Raw genomic sequence first — 11,883 nt, forward strand, 5'->3', positions numbered from 1 at the left:
GTATATAAAAAGATAAATCATTGATATTTTATTCTTTAGTTTTTGAAGTTAAATTAAATTCAGATTTTAAATTATAAAATAATATTACAGACTGTCATAAGGTTTGCTTACATAAGCTTTGCGTGATGAATGTGAATAAACTGTGTGCAGGTTTTTTTTATATAGTTTGACTGTTTCAAATTATAAAAAGTAAAACTGAAAAAGGATTTCATTTGGTTTCAGATAAGCTTGATTTTAAATTGAATTTTATTGCAATATTATATTGAAGTTTAGTTTAAAATAAAATTAAACACAAACTTTTGCAAAATAAATTTCACCTTAATTTAAATTTATAAACTTTAGTTGAAACAAAAACTTGATCTTTTTTTAAAACAATAAATTTTTCACAAACTTCCAAATTAAATAACTATAACAAAATCTATGTTTGAAATAAATGAAACAATATTTGAACAAAATATGTTAGGAACCAATAATACAAATAAAAACTTTATAAATTTAAAGTTTATCTCAGTTATTAGAGATGTTAAAATAGATGAAAATGGTTTTATGATATAACATAAATTAAATTAAATTGAAATTTTTTATAAACAATCTAATAACAAGTTATATAATGATATTTAACATAAAAAATTTTATAAAAAAAAAATATTTAATAGAGATTTTTGAAGTAATCCATTCATCCAACACCTTTTACAATAATAAGATTACAAATTTCCTTTCAGTCAAACAATCCCATTTATATACTATGTGCTCCAACTCACTTCTAAACCTTAACAAAAATTAACAGATAGAATATTTGAAACATTAATATTGAGTGAATGATAAGAAATGTAAGGTTAAGCATTAACTTTAACCACTTCATCATCATCTGAAAAATTATGTGAATAAATTACTTAAATTGCAAGACTAGTAAAATTAAGATGATCATAATTTACGGGTCTTTAATTTTTATAAGCAAAATAAATTATTATAGAACTACATGTTTGTTCTTATAAATTTTATTTTCACATGTCACATTCTCAACATGAAAGGAAAAAATACATAAAATGAGATATAACTCTTATTCTATTGAGTTAAAACTAATTTAATTTTTTAAAAGTCACTTATTGTCAAATTAATTTTAAGATTAGACTGATAATATATATAATATTAAAAATTAAAGTTTAATTATAATATATACTTATAAAACTTAATTTATATCTTTTAGTATAATATGAAATATCTTTATCTGGATGATTTTTAATCAATGTTAAAGATCCCACATCGACTAGAGATGAGTCATTGTATATAAGTGAATTAAACTTCAATCCTATGAATCGGTTTTATGGGATTGAATTAAACTTAAAGTTTACTTTGTAATATGATATCCTAGTAATTTCAAATCTATTAAACTTAAAAGTACACCTCGAAATAGGAAATGTTAAATTTGAATATAATGTGAAATATTTTGACCATTATATTGTGCAGAGAGAAGCAGAAAATAAAATAGTGAGTTAGAATCTGGATAAAGATTATGGTGAGCAGCACATGGTTACCCAATTGAATTATTTAAGGAGCAGTGAGAAACAGGCTGTGTGTGGAAGAGGCAGCATATAAAGAATATTAAGTTGTAAGAAGATTATGGATTTTTGTGGCATGGATAGAGTAAAGTGGGAGTGTCAGAAGCTACCTTAAAGCTTTGTAATGTTAATGAATAATAATTGAATAAAGCAATGGTTGATGAAATGCAAATTATGTAATGTAAGAAGAGAGAGGGATAGAAAGCAAAGTTGAGGGTGGGGAAGAGAGAAGCTAAAAGTGGCTTTTTCTATAATGGAATCAGAAAAAGTGAGTATTTCTTTTTGGGGATAAATTATTAGCTTTTTGGTGGTTAAAATATGAGGTAACTGTGATGCTCTCTCATGGTGTCACGTGGTGTGAGCAGATGGGGGATGGACCATGGTGCACTCTCTTAGGAACATGCATCATCATGTGTCCTTACTTGCTAAAAAATAATTTTAATCTTTTGCAACCAAACCAGATGACACAAATATCAATGAAACTATTGTCTTAATCCTTAGCCAAACTTCATGCTCTCTCTTTTACTTCATTCTTCAACTGCACATCTAAGTACTCACCCCAAAGACCAGTCAAACTCTTCTAGATTCTCTACATCATCAACACCTACCTTTCCATATTTATACTCATAAACAATCTTCTACATTTTCTTCATTTTCACTTCTTAATTCATCGTGAAATGGATTTGGTGAGATTAAAAATGAAGATTCAAAGAGACAAGAATCACAACATTGTATGAATTGTTTTAACTAATTAGTTTGTATTTTTTTTATGCGATGGGTGTGTAGTTTTAGCATGTTGTGGTGTGAGGAAGAGGAAGAAACACTCAAAATTCTTTTGCTTTGGAGGGATGAAGTCATTTGTCAAGCATTTATGGCTGGACAACATAGTTTCCTATTTACGAAGCAAGATGCTACCATCACAGTCACATTTAACCAAATATTATATTTATTTAATATTGTGGGATATTATTCTGGCACAACATAAAGTTATAGATTTATACAAGTAAATAAAAATTAAAAAAAATTATTAAAATTGATAAATTGTGTTTGGATGTAACTAAATTTTAACTAAATCGTATCAAAATAATATTGTTTATTTAAAATTTAATTGTACTGATATTTTGTTATTTTAACACAATTTCAATTTAAATATATTAAAATTGTGTCATTTTAATATGACTTGTTTTATTTTATAATTTATTTTTCCAATAACTTTTTAATCTATGAAATTATTTTATTTTAATAAAAAATCATATTCACTTTAGTCTTTATATTTAATTCAAATGATAAAGAAGTAAAAAAAATTAATATATATATATATGCTTTAGAGCTTTGGGTAATAGTTAAATTTGTGAATCGATAAAAATACTGTTTTTTATATATGAAAAAACAAATAAAAATAGTATTGTTTTTATCATGTTAACATAGGTGGTGTGTATTATTTTTATGAAACGATTGCACTGAAAAATTACACGCGTGTAAAATTAGTGTCTATTTGGTTTAATTTACACAACATTTCATAAAAATTATATTCTGGTAAGTTATTTTGTGCTTATTCAGCAAAAATAAAATGAGACTCCCTTGGAGTAGTAAGTCTTGAATCTTATTTTGATTACTTTTTTTATATAAAATGAAAAATATAGTTTAAGAAAAAAAAAGGAAGAGATTTGTTGGATCCCACATCGACTAGAAATTAGAGCCTTTTATTGTACATAAGTGGGTGCAAACCTCAATCTTATGAGCCGGTTTTATGGGATTGAGTTAGGCTTAAAGTCCACTACGTAATATGGTATCAGAGCCATTTCAAGCCTATCCTAGCAAGTATTTGTTGGGCCTATTGTGCCACCCGCTATCGGACCATCCATAATATATAGTCCCACGCATGAGTTGGTAGTCTTGGCGTGAGGGGGGTGTGTTGGAGATCCCACATCGAGTAGAGATTAGAGTCTTTCATTGTATATAAGTGGGTGCAAACCTCAATCTTATGAGCCGGTTTTATGGGGTTGAGTTAGGCTTAAAGTCCACTTCGTAATAAGATTCATATTTTAAATTCTTTATGATTTTTTGAAATTTTTTTAAAATTATTGTATCAATCTTGGAAAAGAAACTAGTTCAACCTAAAATTCCAATACCATTCGACATTTTGGGTATCACCGTTCTACCTAAAATCATTCCATCGTTAGTCAATATTTTGGATATGACTATTTTTTCCAAAATTATGGCATTGTTAATGAACACCTTGAGCATAATCGTTCTATCCAAAATCCTGACAACGTGAGTTGACACCTTGAATATGACCATTCTATCCAAAATCTTGGCATTGCTGGTTAACACTTTGGGTATGACTATTCTACCTAAAATCCTGGCATCATCGGTAGACGCCTCGGGTATGACTGTTCTACTCAAAATCCTAACAATATTAGTCGACCCTTTGAGTATGACTGTTTTACCCAAACTTTCCTGGCATCGCCAGTTGACACCTCGGTTATGACTATTCCACCCAAAAAATCCTGCAACTTTTAGTTGAAAAAAATAAGCATGATTGTTCTGCTAAATTCTTTGCACCGCTAGTCGATACCTTAGGTATGATTGTTCTACTAAAAAATTTCTTGGCACTGTCACTTGACACCTTAGGTATGATCGTTCTACCCAACTTTTTCCTGACATCGACATTCAACACCTCAGGTATGACTGTTTTACCCAAAATTTTCCATGGCATCGCTAGCCAACAACTCGGGTATGACCGTTCTACCCAAAAAAATCTCAACATTGCCATTCGACAAAAAAAGAAATGATCATTCTGCCTAAATTCTTGACATCACTAGTCAACAAAAAGGGGATTGACCATTCAACCCTAAATTGTCCTGTCACTACCAATTGTCAACAAATAAAAAGACATGATCATTCTGCCTAAATTATTGGCATTATTAATTGACCTAAAAAAACATAAGATCGACCTACGTGGCAAACACAAAAACAAAAATGTGTAAGACAGACCTACATGATAGTCGCAAAAACCTAAAAGTGAAACACCAACCTATGTCACATCGCACAAATAAAAAGGTGTAAGACCAACCATAAGAGGGTAACAAAAGTTGAAATGTAAAACCATCCATTAAGGGTGGCGTAAAAATATTGTCACATGATCTTTTTATATTAAGATTGGTTCTTTGGGACGACATAGAACTTTTGATTGCAACAATGATTTTTTAGAATATGAATAGTTTTACATAGTAATTTATTGATTTTTTGCTAGATAAATATTTTTGTTTCGTATATTTAGTTTGAGGGTGGAGGACTCTTGTTATCTCCTATCAGAAGAAAATATAATTTATCTAAAGAGTCAGGCCTATTAATCATTAATATATAAATTCAATAAAATTTTCCTATAATCTTTAACAAAATATAAACAAATATCTTTTTGTCATACTTAAAATCAGTTGAAGAAAGATTTAAAATTAAATAATATTAATTAATATTTAAAATATAAAAGATATTAAAGATAACTAGCCATTGTTATAATTTTATTTTTTTTACTTAAAATCAGTTGAGAAGAATTTGAATGATTAAATGATCTTAATTAAAATTTAAAAGATAATTAATAATTAATTATAACTTATAAATACATCCATCATCGTAAAAAAAAAATAATGAAATAGTATAAGGTGATTTAAACTTTTGAGACAGAAGAATTACAATTTAAAAAAAAATATAAGTGGATATCGAACAAGTAATTATGAAAGATATTAGTAAAAGAGTTTAATTTATAACAGTAAAAAACCAGTCTAGTTTGAATTGAAAAAACTTCAACTAACCTAAACGGAAAAATAATCTCATCAGAAAATAATTCAAACAAAATCAACTGAAAAATAAATATAATTAACTTTAATTTAAACAAATCAATTAAGAAAATAATGTTAAGTCAATAATACAGTAGGATTAATGATTTTAATCTTCACTAAACTCATAAGCGAAACCAAGCCAATAATAACTAGAAAAAGAATTAAAAAGGAGAGACATAGAAACGAAAGTGAGAAAGTATTAAGAATTTTAATTTTTAATTTTTTAATATAATTAAAATTCTTTTAGAAAATTTTAAAATTTTCTAATAAAACAACGTACTTTAATATTAATCATTTTAAATCCTTTATAAAATAAATTATATTCTAAAAATTTATCATTAATGAACACTAATATCTTGAAAAACTAGTCTCTATAATTTCTTATATGCAAAAAAAATGAGATAAAAAGTTTCATTAATTATAAACGTTGTTGACCGTTAATTATAAAAATAACAAATAAAATGGTCACATTATTCATATTTTGTTTTCTATCACTTCAAAATCACATGTTTATACAAAATTTCAATAACGATAACCTATATAGCACAAATACTAACACGAACACTGATACGATATGGATACGGACACAAAGATACGTATAATTTTTAAAATATAAGACACGGAGACACAAATCTATATATTATATAATTATGAATTATATAAATTGACAATAAAGATTTATGTGCACAAGTATGTTCCATATTATTTTTTGGAGCAGAAAAATATATTTCATGACTAGTTCATAAGAATTTTTTTCTTATTTTTATAATCATAATAAAAATTTATACAATAAATTTGAGTTTTTAAAAAATTAATATATTTTTCTTTTTAAAATTGTATTAGAACCGTATTAGAATTGTCAGAAATCCAACAAATACATGTCTTACATGTTTCATACGAGTGTCGGTGTCCCATACAAGTATCCGCATCAACACGCCATTTAAGATGAGTAGTGATAAGTAACGCCATTTAAGATGAGTAGTGATAAGTAAATACCTGACATACTCTTACAGTAAATAATTAGGCATAAGTAAATAAGTTCAAAATTGTGGTAAATAAATGAAGAGAAAAATCTGGAAGAAAAACTTGGCTGACAAGTGATATGGTGACTGAATAAAAATAATTATATTCATCAGTTTCCAATAATGTTAATTTTGAAGATATAAGAAAAATATTTTATTATTTTGATTATCTTTTTCTTGGTGTGTCAGTTCCCTTATCGGTGAGTGACCCACCACGTTTGTGGAAGAGAACATAATGTGAAATCCACAGTGAAATGCTAGTGGGCCTTCCTTTCTGCGCTCCCTCAATTTAAACTGCACCCATACTTGTTAAGAACTAACTGGGCCTTAAGGCCTCTAATCAATATTTCTGAAGAAAAATATTGCCTTAACAAGATTCGCTACAACTTCTTCGTAATTTATTTCCATTTTGAATTTGAGTACCCTTGATAGGAAAAGTAAACTTCTTCATAATTTTTTTTACTTTTATTTTTAAATATTTAAGTACTTTAACTTTCAATAAAAAATTAAATTCTCAATAATTATTTATTCATAACTCTGAAGGATTACAGAGTTTGGGTGTTTTCGGCTTCTATGTTTCAAAAAGGAACAAGTTTTGTGTGTATCAGCTTCTTCCTTTTAGTGTATAATGGTAAATTCTTTCTCCACATCCATATGTTTTGTCTGGAACTATTTCTGAAAATTTCGTTTTAACTTTTTAAAATAATTTAAATAACTCTGAATGAAGCATCAAATCACTTTTCTAAATAACCTTAATTTGTACTCCAACTTTTCACCTCACTCAGATTTTTTTCTTCTATGTTTTGTGGCTTTCAAATAAATGAAAAAAATTAAGAAACACAACCACCACAAAACTTACCTCAACCATCACAAGCTATCACCACTATCTGAAAATGAAGAAGACACCACACTCTCCACCATACTCAAAAGCACTAAATGAAACATAATCTCACTTTTTTAAATAACTTCAGTAGCATCCTTACATCCTATACCTCCCTTTCAGTCGCAACACTTTCATTATTCTTGAAATAGCAGTTCCACCATTGGAGCATGTTTGAGAGGGTTGACAAGAAGATTCGCTGTACTCGACATTTACCAGTGTGAAGATAATTTTTTTGAGTTTTTTACTCCATTTTTATACCTAACGGTTTTTGTTTTGGATTTTGTGACTTTCAAAAAAATGAAAAAAATAAATAAAAAACACAATCGCCACCATTAAAAACACCACAAAATTTACTTCAGTCACCAACGTTCACAACTAGCCACCACAATCAACCATCACCACTTGAAAATGAAGAAGACACCCCACTTTCTACCATACTCATGTTGAAATTAAAAAATAAAATATAGAGATAGAGGGGAAAGTATGAGATGTTTGGAGAATTTGCCATCTAATTTTTGTCTTCTAACATGGATGTGTCATTCGGCCTTAAATGAAACATTTGATAATCTTTCCTTCATCTATCCATTTGGAATTCTATGTCTCTCTTTAATTACATAAAATTAATATTTAAAGCAGAGCTTGTAATTAAATCCAATAAAAGAAAGTAAATAAATTCCCCAAATCTAATGCTACAAAATTAATATTTTTAAAGACACTGAATTAAAAATTATAGTAAGTGACTTAAACTCCACTAAAACAATGTGCAAATTGATAAGGAAATTATAAACTAGTATGATAATCATTATTTTTATACAGATCGATATTGCATTGTAAATAAGAAAAATTAAAACCAAAGGAAATCTTAATTTGATTTCTTTAGTTAAAATGATATTAAATCGTCATATTTTTCTTGCAAAATGATAGCTGAACTAATGTACTTGAGTTTTATTATTATATATGTTAAATGCTTAGTGAGGTTAAATTACTCCAAAAACTATTAAGAGTAAACTAAGAAGATATTAAGTTTCTAAGAAGTTTTTTTTTTATCAGCAAAAGTTTCTAAGAAGTAAAATTAAAAATTCATCCTACTAGAGTAGAGATGTAGTTATGCAAATCAATTCGTAAACTTGCCTTTGTATTCAACTGTTTCATACAAAACTTGTTAAGGAGATTTATTTTTGAAGTAAATGTTTCACTGTTTCATAGATAGAAAGGTATCTTCACAGGTAAGAGTTAATAATATAATAATGAGTATTAGCAGAAGAACTAAAACGCCTAAGGAAAAAAAGTATTAAATTGAATCGAATCCTGTGATAGAAGCATGAGTTCAGTGATCTAAAGGCAATTTTGGGAAAAACATGAAACTAGATTTATAGAAGAAATTTGAGGCATGAACTAAAATTGAAAAGGGGTCAACAGAAGTGATACCAATCACCCCACCTGCATATTATTTATAATATGGTTAAAAAAGTATTGGAAAGGTACCAACAACTATTGACACCACACATGAGAGTTCCATTGGATTCCATATACGTTTGCAGTTGTACAGAGAGTAAAAGACACTTAATTGATGCAAAAGAAGAATAATCTTTATCTAAAACAAAAGGAATGCGGGTGACAGCGAAAGATGAATGGTAAAAACATGATTATATGTGAAAAAGAGAGAAACAATAAACGATATGTTTTTCTTTTGGACTAATCCTATCTTGAAGAAAAACCTAAAAAACAATCATGAATGACGATAGAAATAAAATACATGGTAGCCTATTGAGCCATCCAAGCTCAATGTAGTCTTCCTATTTGACCAGCCAATCAAAGGGTTCAAAAGATATAAAATGATCTTTTGAAACCATCTGCTGCAATATAAACAAAGGACTGTCATTGGATGCTCCCATCACCCAAGACATAATAGTAATAATAACCTTGGTTGAATTACTCTAAAAGGTAGAATCCAAAGCTCAAATAGTTAGATTCTACCCAATGCTGAATACATGAATGAATATGATCTCCTTCCCCTACTCCTACAAGCTACTTCAAAAAATCAAATAAAGCCTATTTTCCTAAAACAAACATGTATGATGATGATGACTTCTGAGTTTTGTCATAATGAAAATTGAGAAATGGTTAAGGTCGGTTAGGGGCACAAGCTTTATCTAACAAATGTCTTGTATTTTGATTTTGAATTCAGCTTTCGATTATGTGGTTAGCCTTGCATGTTCTGCATCTTTGTAGATGTAGAATTTTGTTCAGAAGCTGCTTGTGAGGCTTGTGAACTACCAGCCACTGTTGCTGTCACACCTGTTGATGTTGTTGGTGTTGTAATTGTGGTTGCAGTTCCTGTCACTGAAACTGTCACATTTTAGCCATCTATGTTATGTTTATGACGGGATTGTTAAAGAGCAAAGATAACAAGGCCAACAAGAAATAATGAGTTTTTTTGCATTAGACATATCACCTGCACTAGTAGTTGGCACTGCTACTGAAGAAGGATATGACAATATCCCAGTGGAGCCATAATGCTGAGGCAAAAATGGAAACTGTGCCATTTGTGGGTATTGAACCCCAAAACCATGAGCCTGAATACTCTGTGCATATTGACCATAAAAGGGATAGATATTATGGATCAACCCTACTGCTCCAGAATCTCCAGCAGATGGGTAGTAAGCTGAAAATTGCTGAACTCCATAGACATTATAGTAGTTCTGCAATCACATAAGAGTGTACCATAATAATGCAGGAAAATAAATTAATGCAGTTTCTTGTAAAGACTTTATTACATTAACACCTACCGTAGGATACAAGGTGTCTTGTGAATATCCAGAATATCTGTCAGCAGATAGAATGTACATCAGATAAAATTGCAGAAAAATTGTAAGAAATGCAAAATAATAATTAACATAAAAATGACCATATCCTCATAGCACATTTATGTTACCCGTAAGCCGAATAAGGAAATGTGTATTGCCTAGGGGGTTGATGGGAAAATGTTGTAGTAGATGAAGAACCATGATAAGCAGGTGATGTCACCAGTACAGGTGGAGGCCTGAACCGTCCTGCACCTACAATGTGAGTTTGCATTTCAATCCTTTCTTCTCTTATAACACAATTAATTTTGTTTTACATTTACTAAATAACCAACCATTGAAGGTGGTACCTTCTTGCCTATAGATGAGTTAAATCTAACCAGATGAAATAACTAGGAAACTCAAACTTGTTTGCAAAAATTGCAAAGTAAACTCAAAAAAATAGATATTGCTGCAGTTAAAGAACACCTAACCTGATATCTTAATTTATGAAAAAAATGGTAAAACATTATGAGGAAAAGAGGAAGAACAAATTAGATAAAGCAGAATGTAAGGATTGGGACCATGCTGAAAAGTTGCTGGTCGGTTCTTGTTTGCACCAAGAGAAGCAAGATTGCAGTTAGCCCTCCTCCCATCAATAACTGGAGATGGGTTCTGACATGCTCTCATGGCCGCCTCAGGATCCCTAAATGTGACCTTGGAAAACAACAAACCATAGACTCATTGTTCAAGATCACGCAAGTACAACCATAAATGGAATAAACAAGCAAATGAAACTATGCAAAGATGTAAGTGAGAATCAGAAAATCCAGAAGGTAAAAGAAAAACTTACAAAGCCATAACCCTTGGATCTCCCAGTGTTCTTGTCTGTGATCACAACAGCCTCCAAGATCTCTCCAAATTGCTCAAAGTACCTCCTCATTGTGTCCCTTTGAGTCTCCCAAGCCAGCCCTCCAACAAAGATTTTGGTAAAAGTTGTGTCATTATATTGCTCCTGGTTGTTACCACCTACCATCTGAGCTTGCCTTTGTTGAGACATTAAAGAAATATCAAATACACGAATTTCCCAACAGAAGCAAGCAACCCAAAAATCCCAAATACAAAACCAGAAAAAGAACAAAACACAAAATCCAAAGACAGTGAGAGGGTGAGAGGGGAGAAAGAAAAGAAGAAACGGTTAATAGTAAAGGTTGGAAAAGAAGCTGTTTCTTCTTCTAAAAACCCATCAATGAAAACACTCGTGCACTCATGATTCTATTCGTGCTAGTCCTTCTTAACTTTAAGGAATGGTTTTGTTTTGTTTTGTTTTTATTTTTCTAAGGCTATAATTGCTACTTTTCTACATTCACAACTACAACACACTCCTCAGACTCCTCAACACTTCACATCGCCCTAACAGAAAAAACATCATTGCTGTCGAAGGAGTGAAAAGAAAAAGAAACTCTTACAAGAAAACATTTATATGCCAAGGAAACTTAGTTGCTTGCTTGCTTGTTGGGCATGGAGAAGAAGGGAGAGTACCAACAATAATAATAATAACAATAATAAAAAATAAGGAGACAAAAAAGCTGCTAGTGGGTGCCCACAACAGTAGTAGGGCACATAGGCTGTCTCCAATGAAATGTCAAAGACCAAAAGACCAACCTTTCTCGTTGTAACCCACTTTCTCTTCTTCTCTATCTATACCAAACACAAAATAATAATAATATGTTTGTGGTGAGGTGGATTTTACTGAAGTCATTTTGGTCTCTATTCAACCTCATCTTCCTTACA

The 11,883-nt window shown here is 29.9% G+C and overlaps 1 protein-coding gene across 4 annotated transcripts; it reads right to left on the reverse strand.

Moving 5' to 3' along the window:
• Positions 1–8,934: 8,934 nt before the first annotated feature.
• Positions 8,935–11,646, reverse strand: LOC137819222 (uncharacterized). Of its 4 annotated transcripts, none has more exons than XM_068623005.1 (7): positions 11,559–11,646; positions 10,943–11,135; positions 10,674–10,806; positions 10,242–10,365; positions 10,096–10,132; positions 9,762–10,008; positions 8,935–9,649 (listed from the first exon to the last, which is right to left on the reverse strand). In XM_068623005.1, the coding sequence occupies exons 2-7, from the start codon at positions 11,123–11,125 to the stop codon at positions 9,510–9,512; spliced, it is 864 nt and encodes a 287-aa protein (XP_068479106.1). In that variant the 5' UTR covers positions 11,126–11,135; positions 11,559–11,646; the 3' UTR covers positions 8,935–9,509. The 4 variants fall into 4 exon arrangements, with proteins under 4 accessions (XP_068479106.1, XP_068479105.1, XP_068479104.1 ...); XM_068623004.1 differs by having other exon boundaries at positions 8,935–9,655; XM_068623003.1 differs by lacking the exon at positions 11,559–11,646 and having other exon boundaries at positions 10,943–11,558.
• Positions 11,647–11,883: the final 237 nt, after the last annotated feature.

The sequence above is a fragment of the Phaseolus vulgaris genome, chromosome 10 (assembly GCF_000499845.2).
Source record: "Phaseolus vulgaris cultivar G19833 chromosome 10, P. vulgaris v2.0, whole genome shotgun sequence".
Lineage (NCBI taxonomy): Eukaryota > Viridiplantae > Streptophyta > Magnoliopsida > Fabales > Fabaceae > Phaseolus > Phaseolus vulgaris.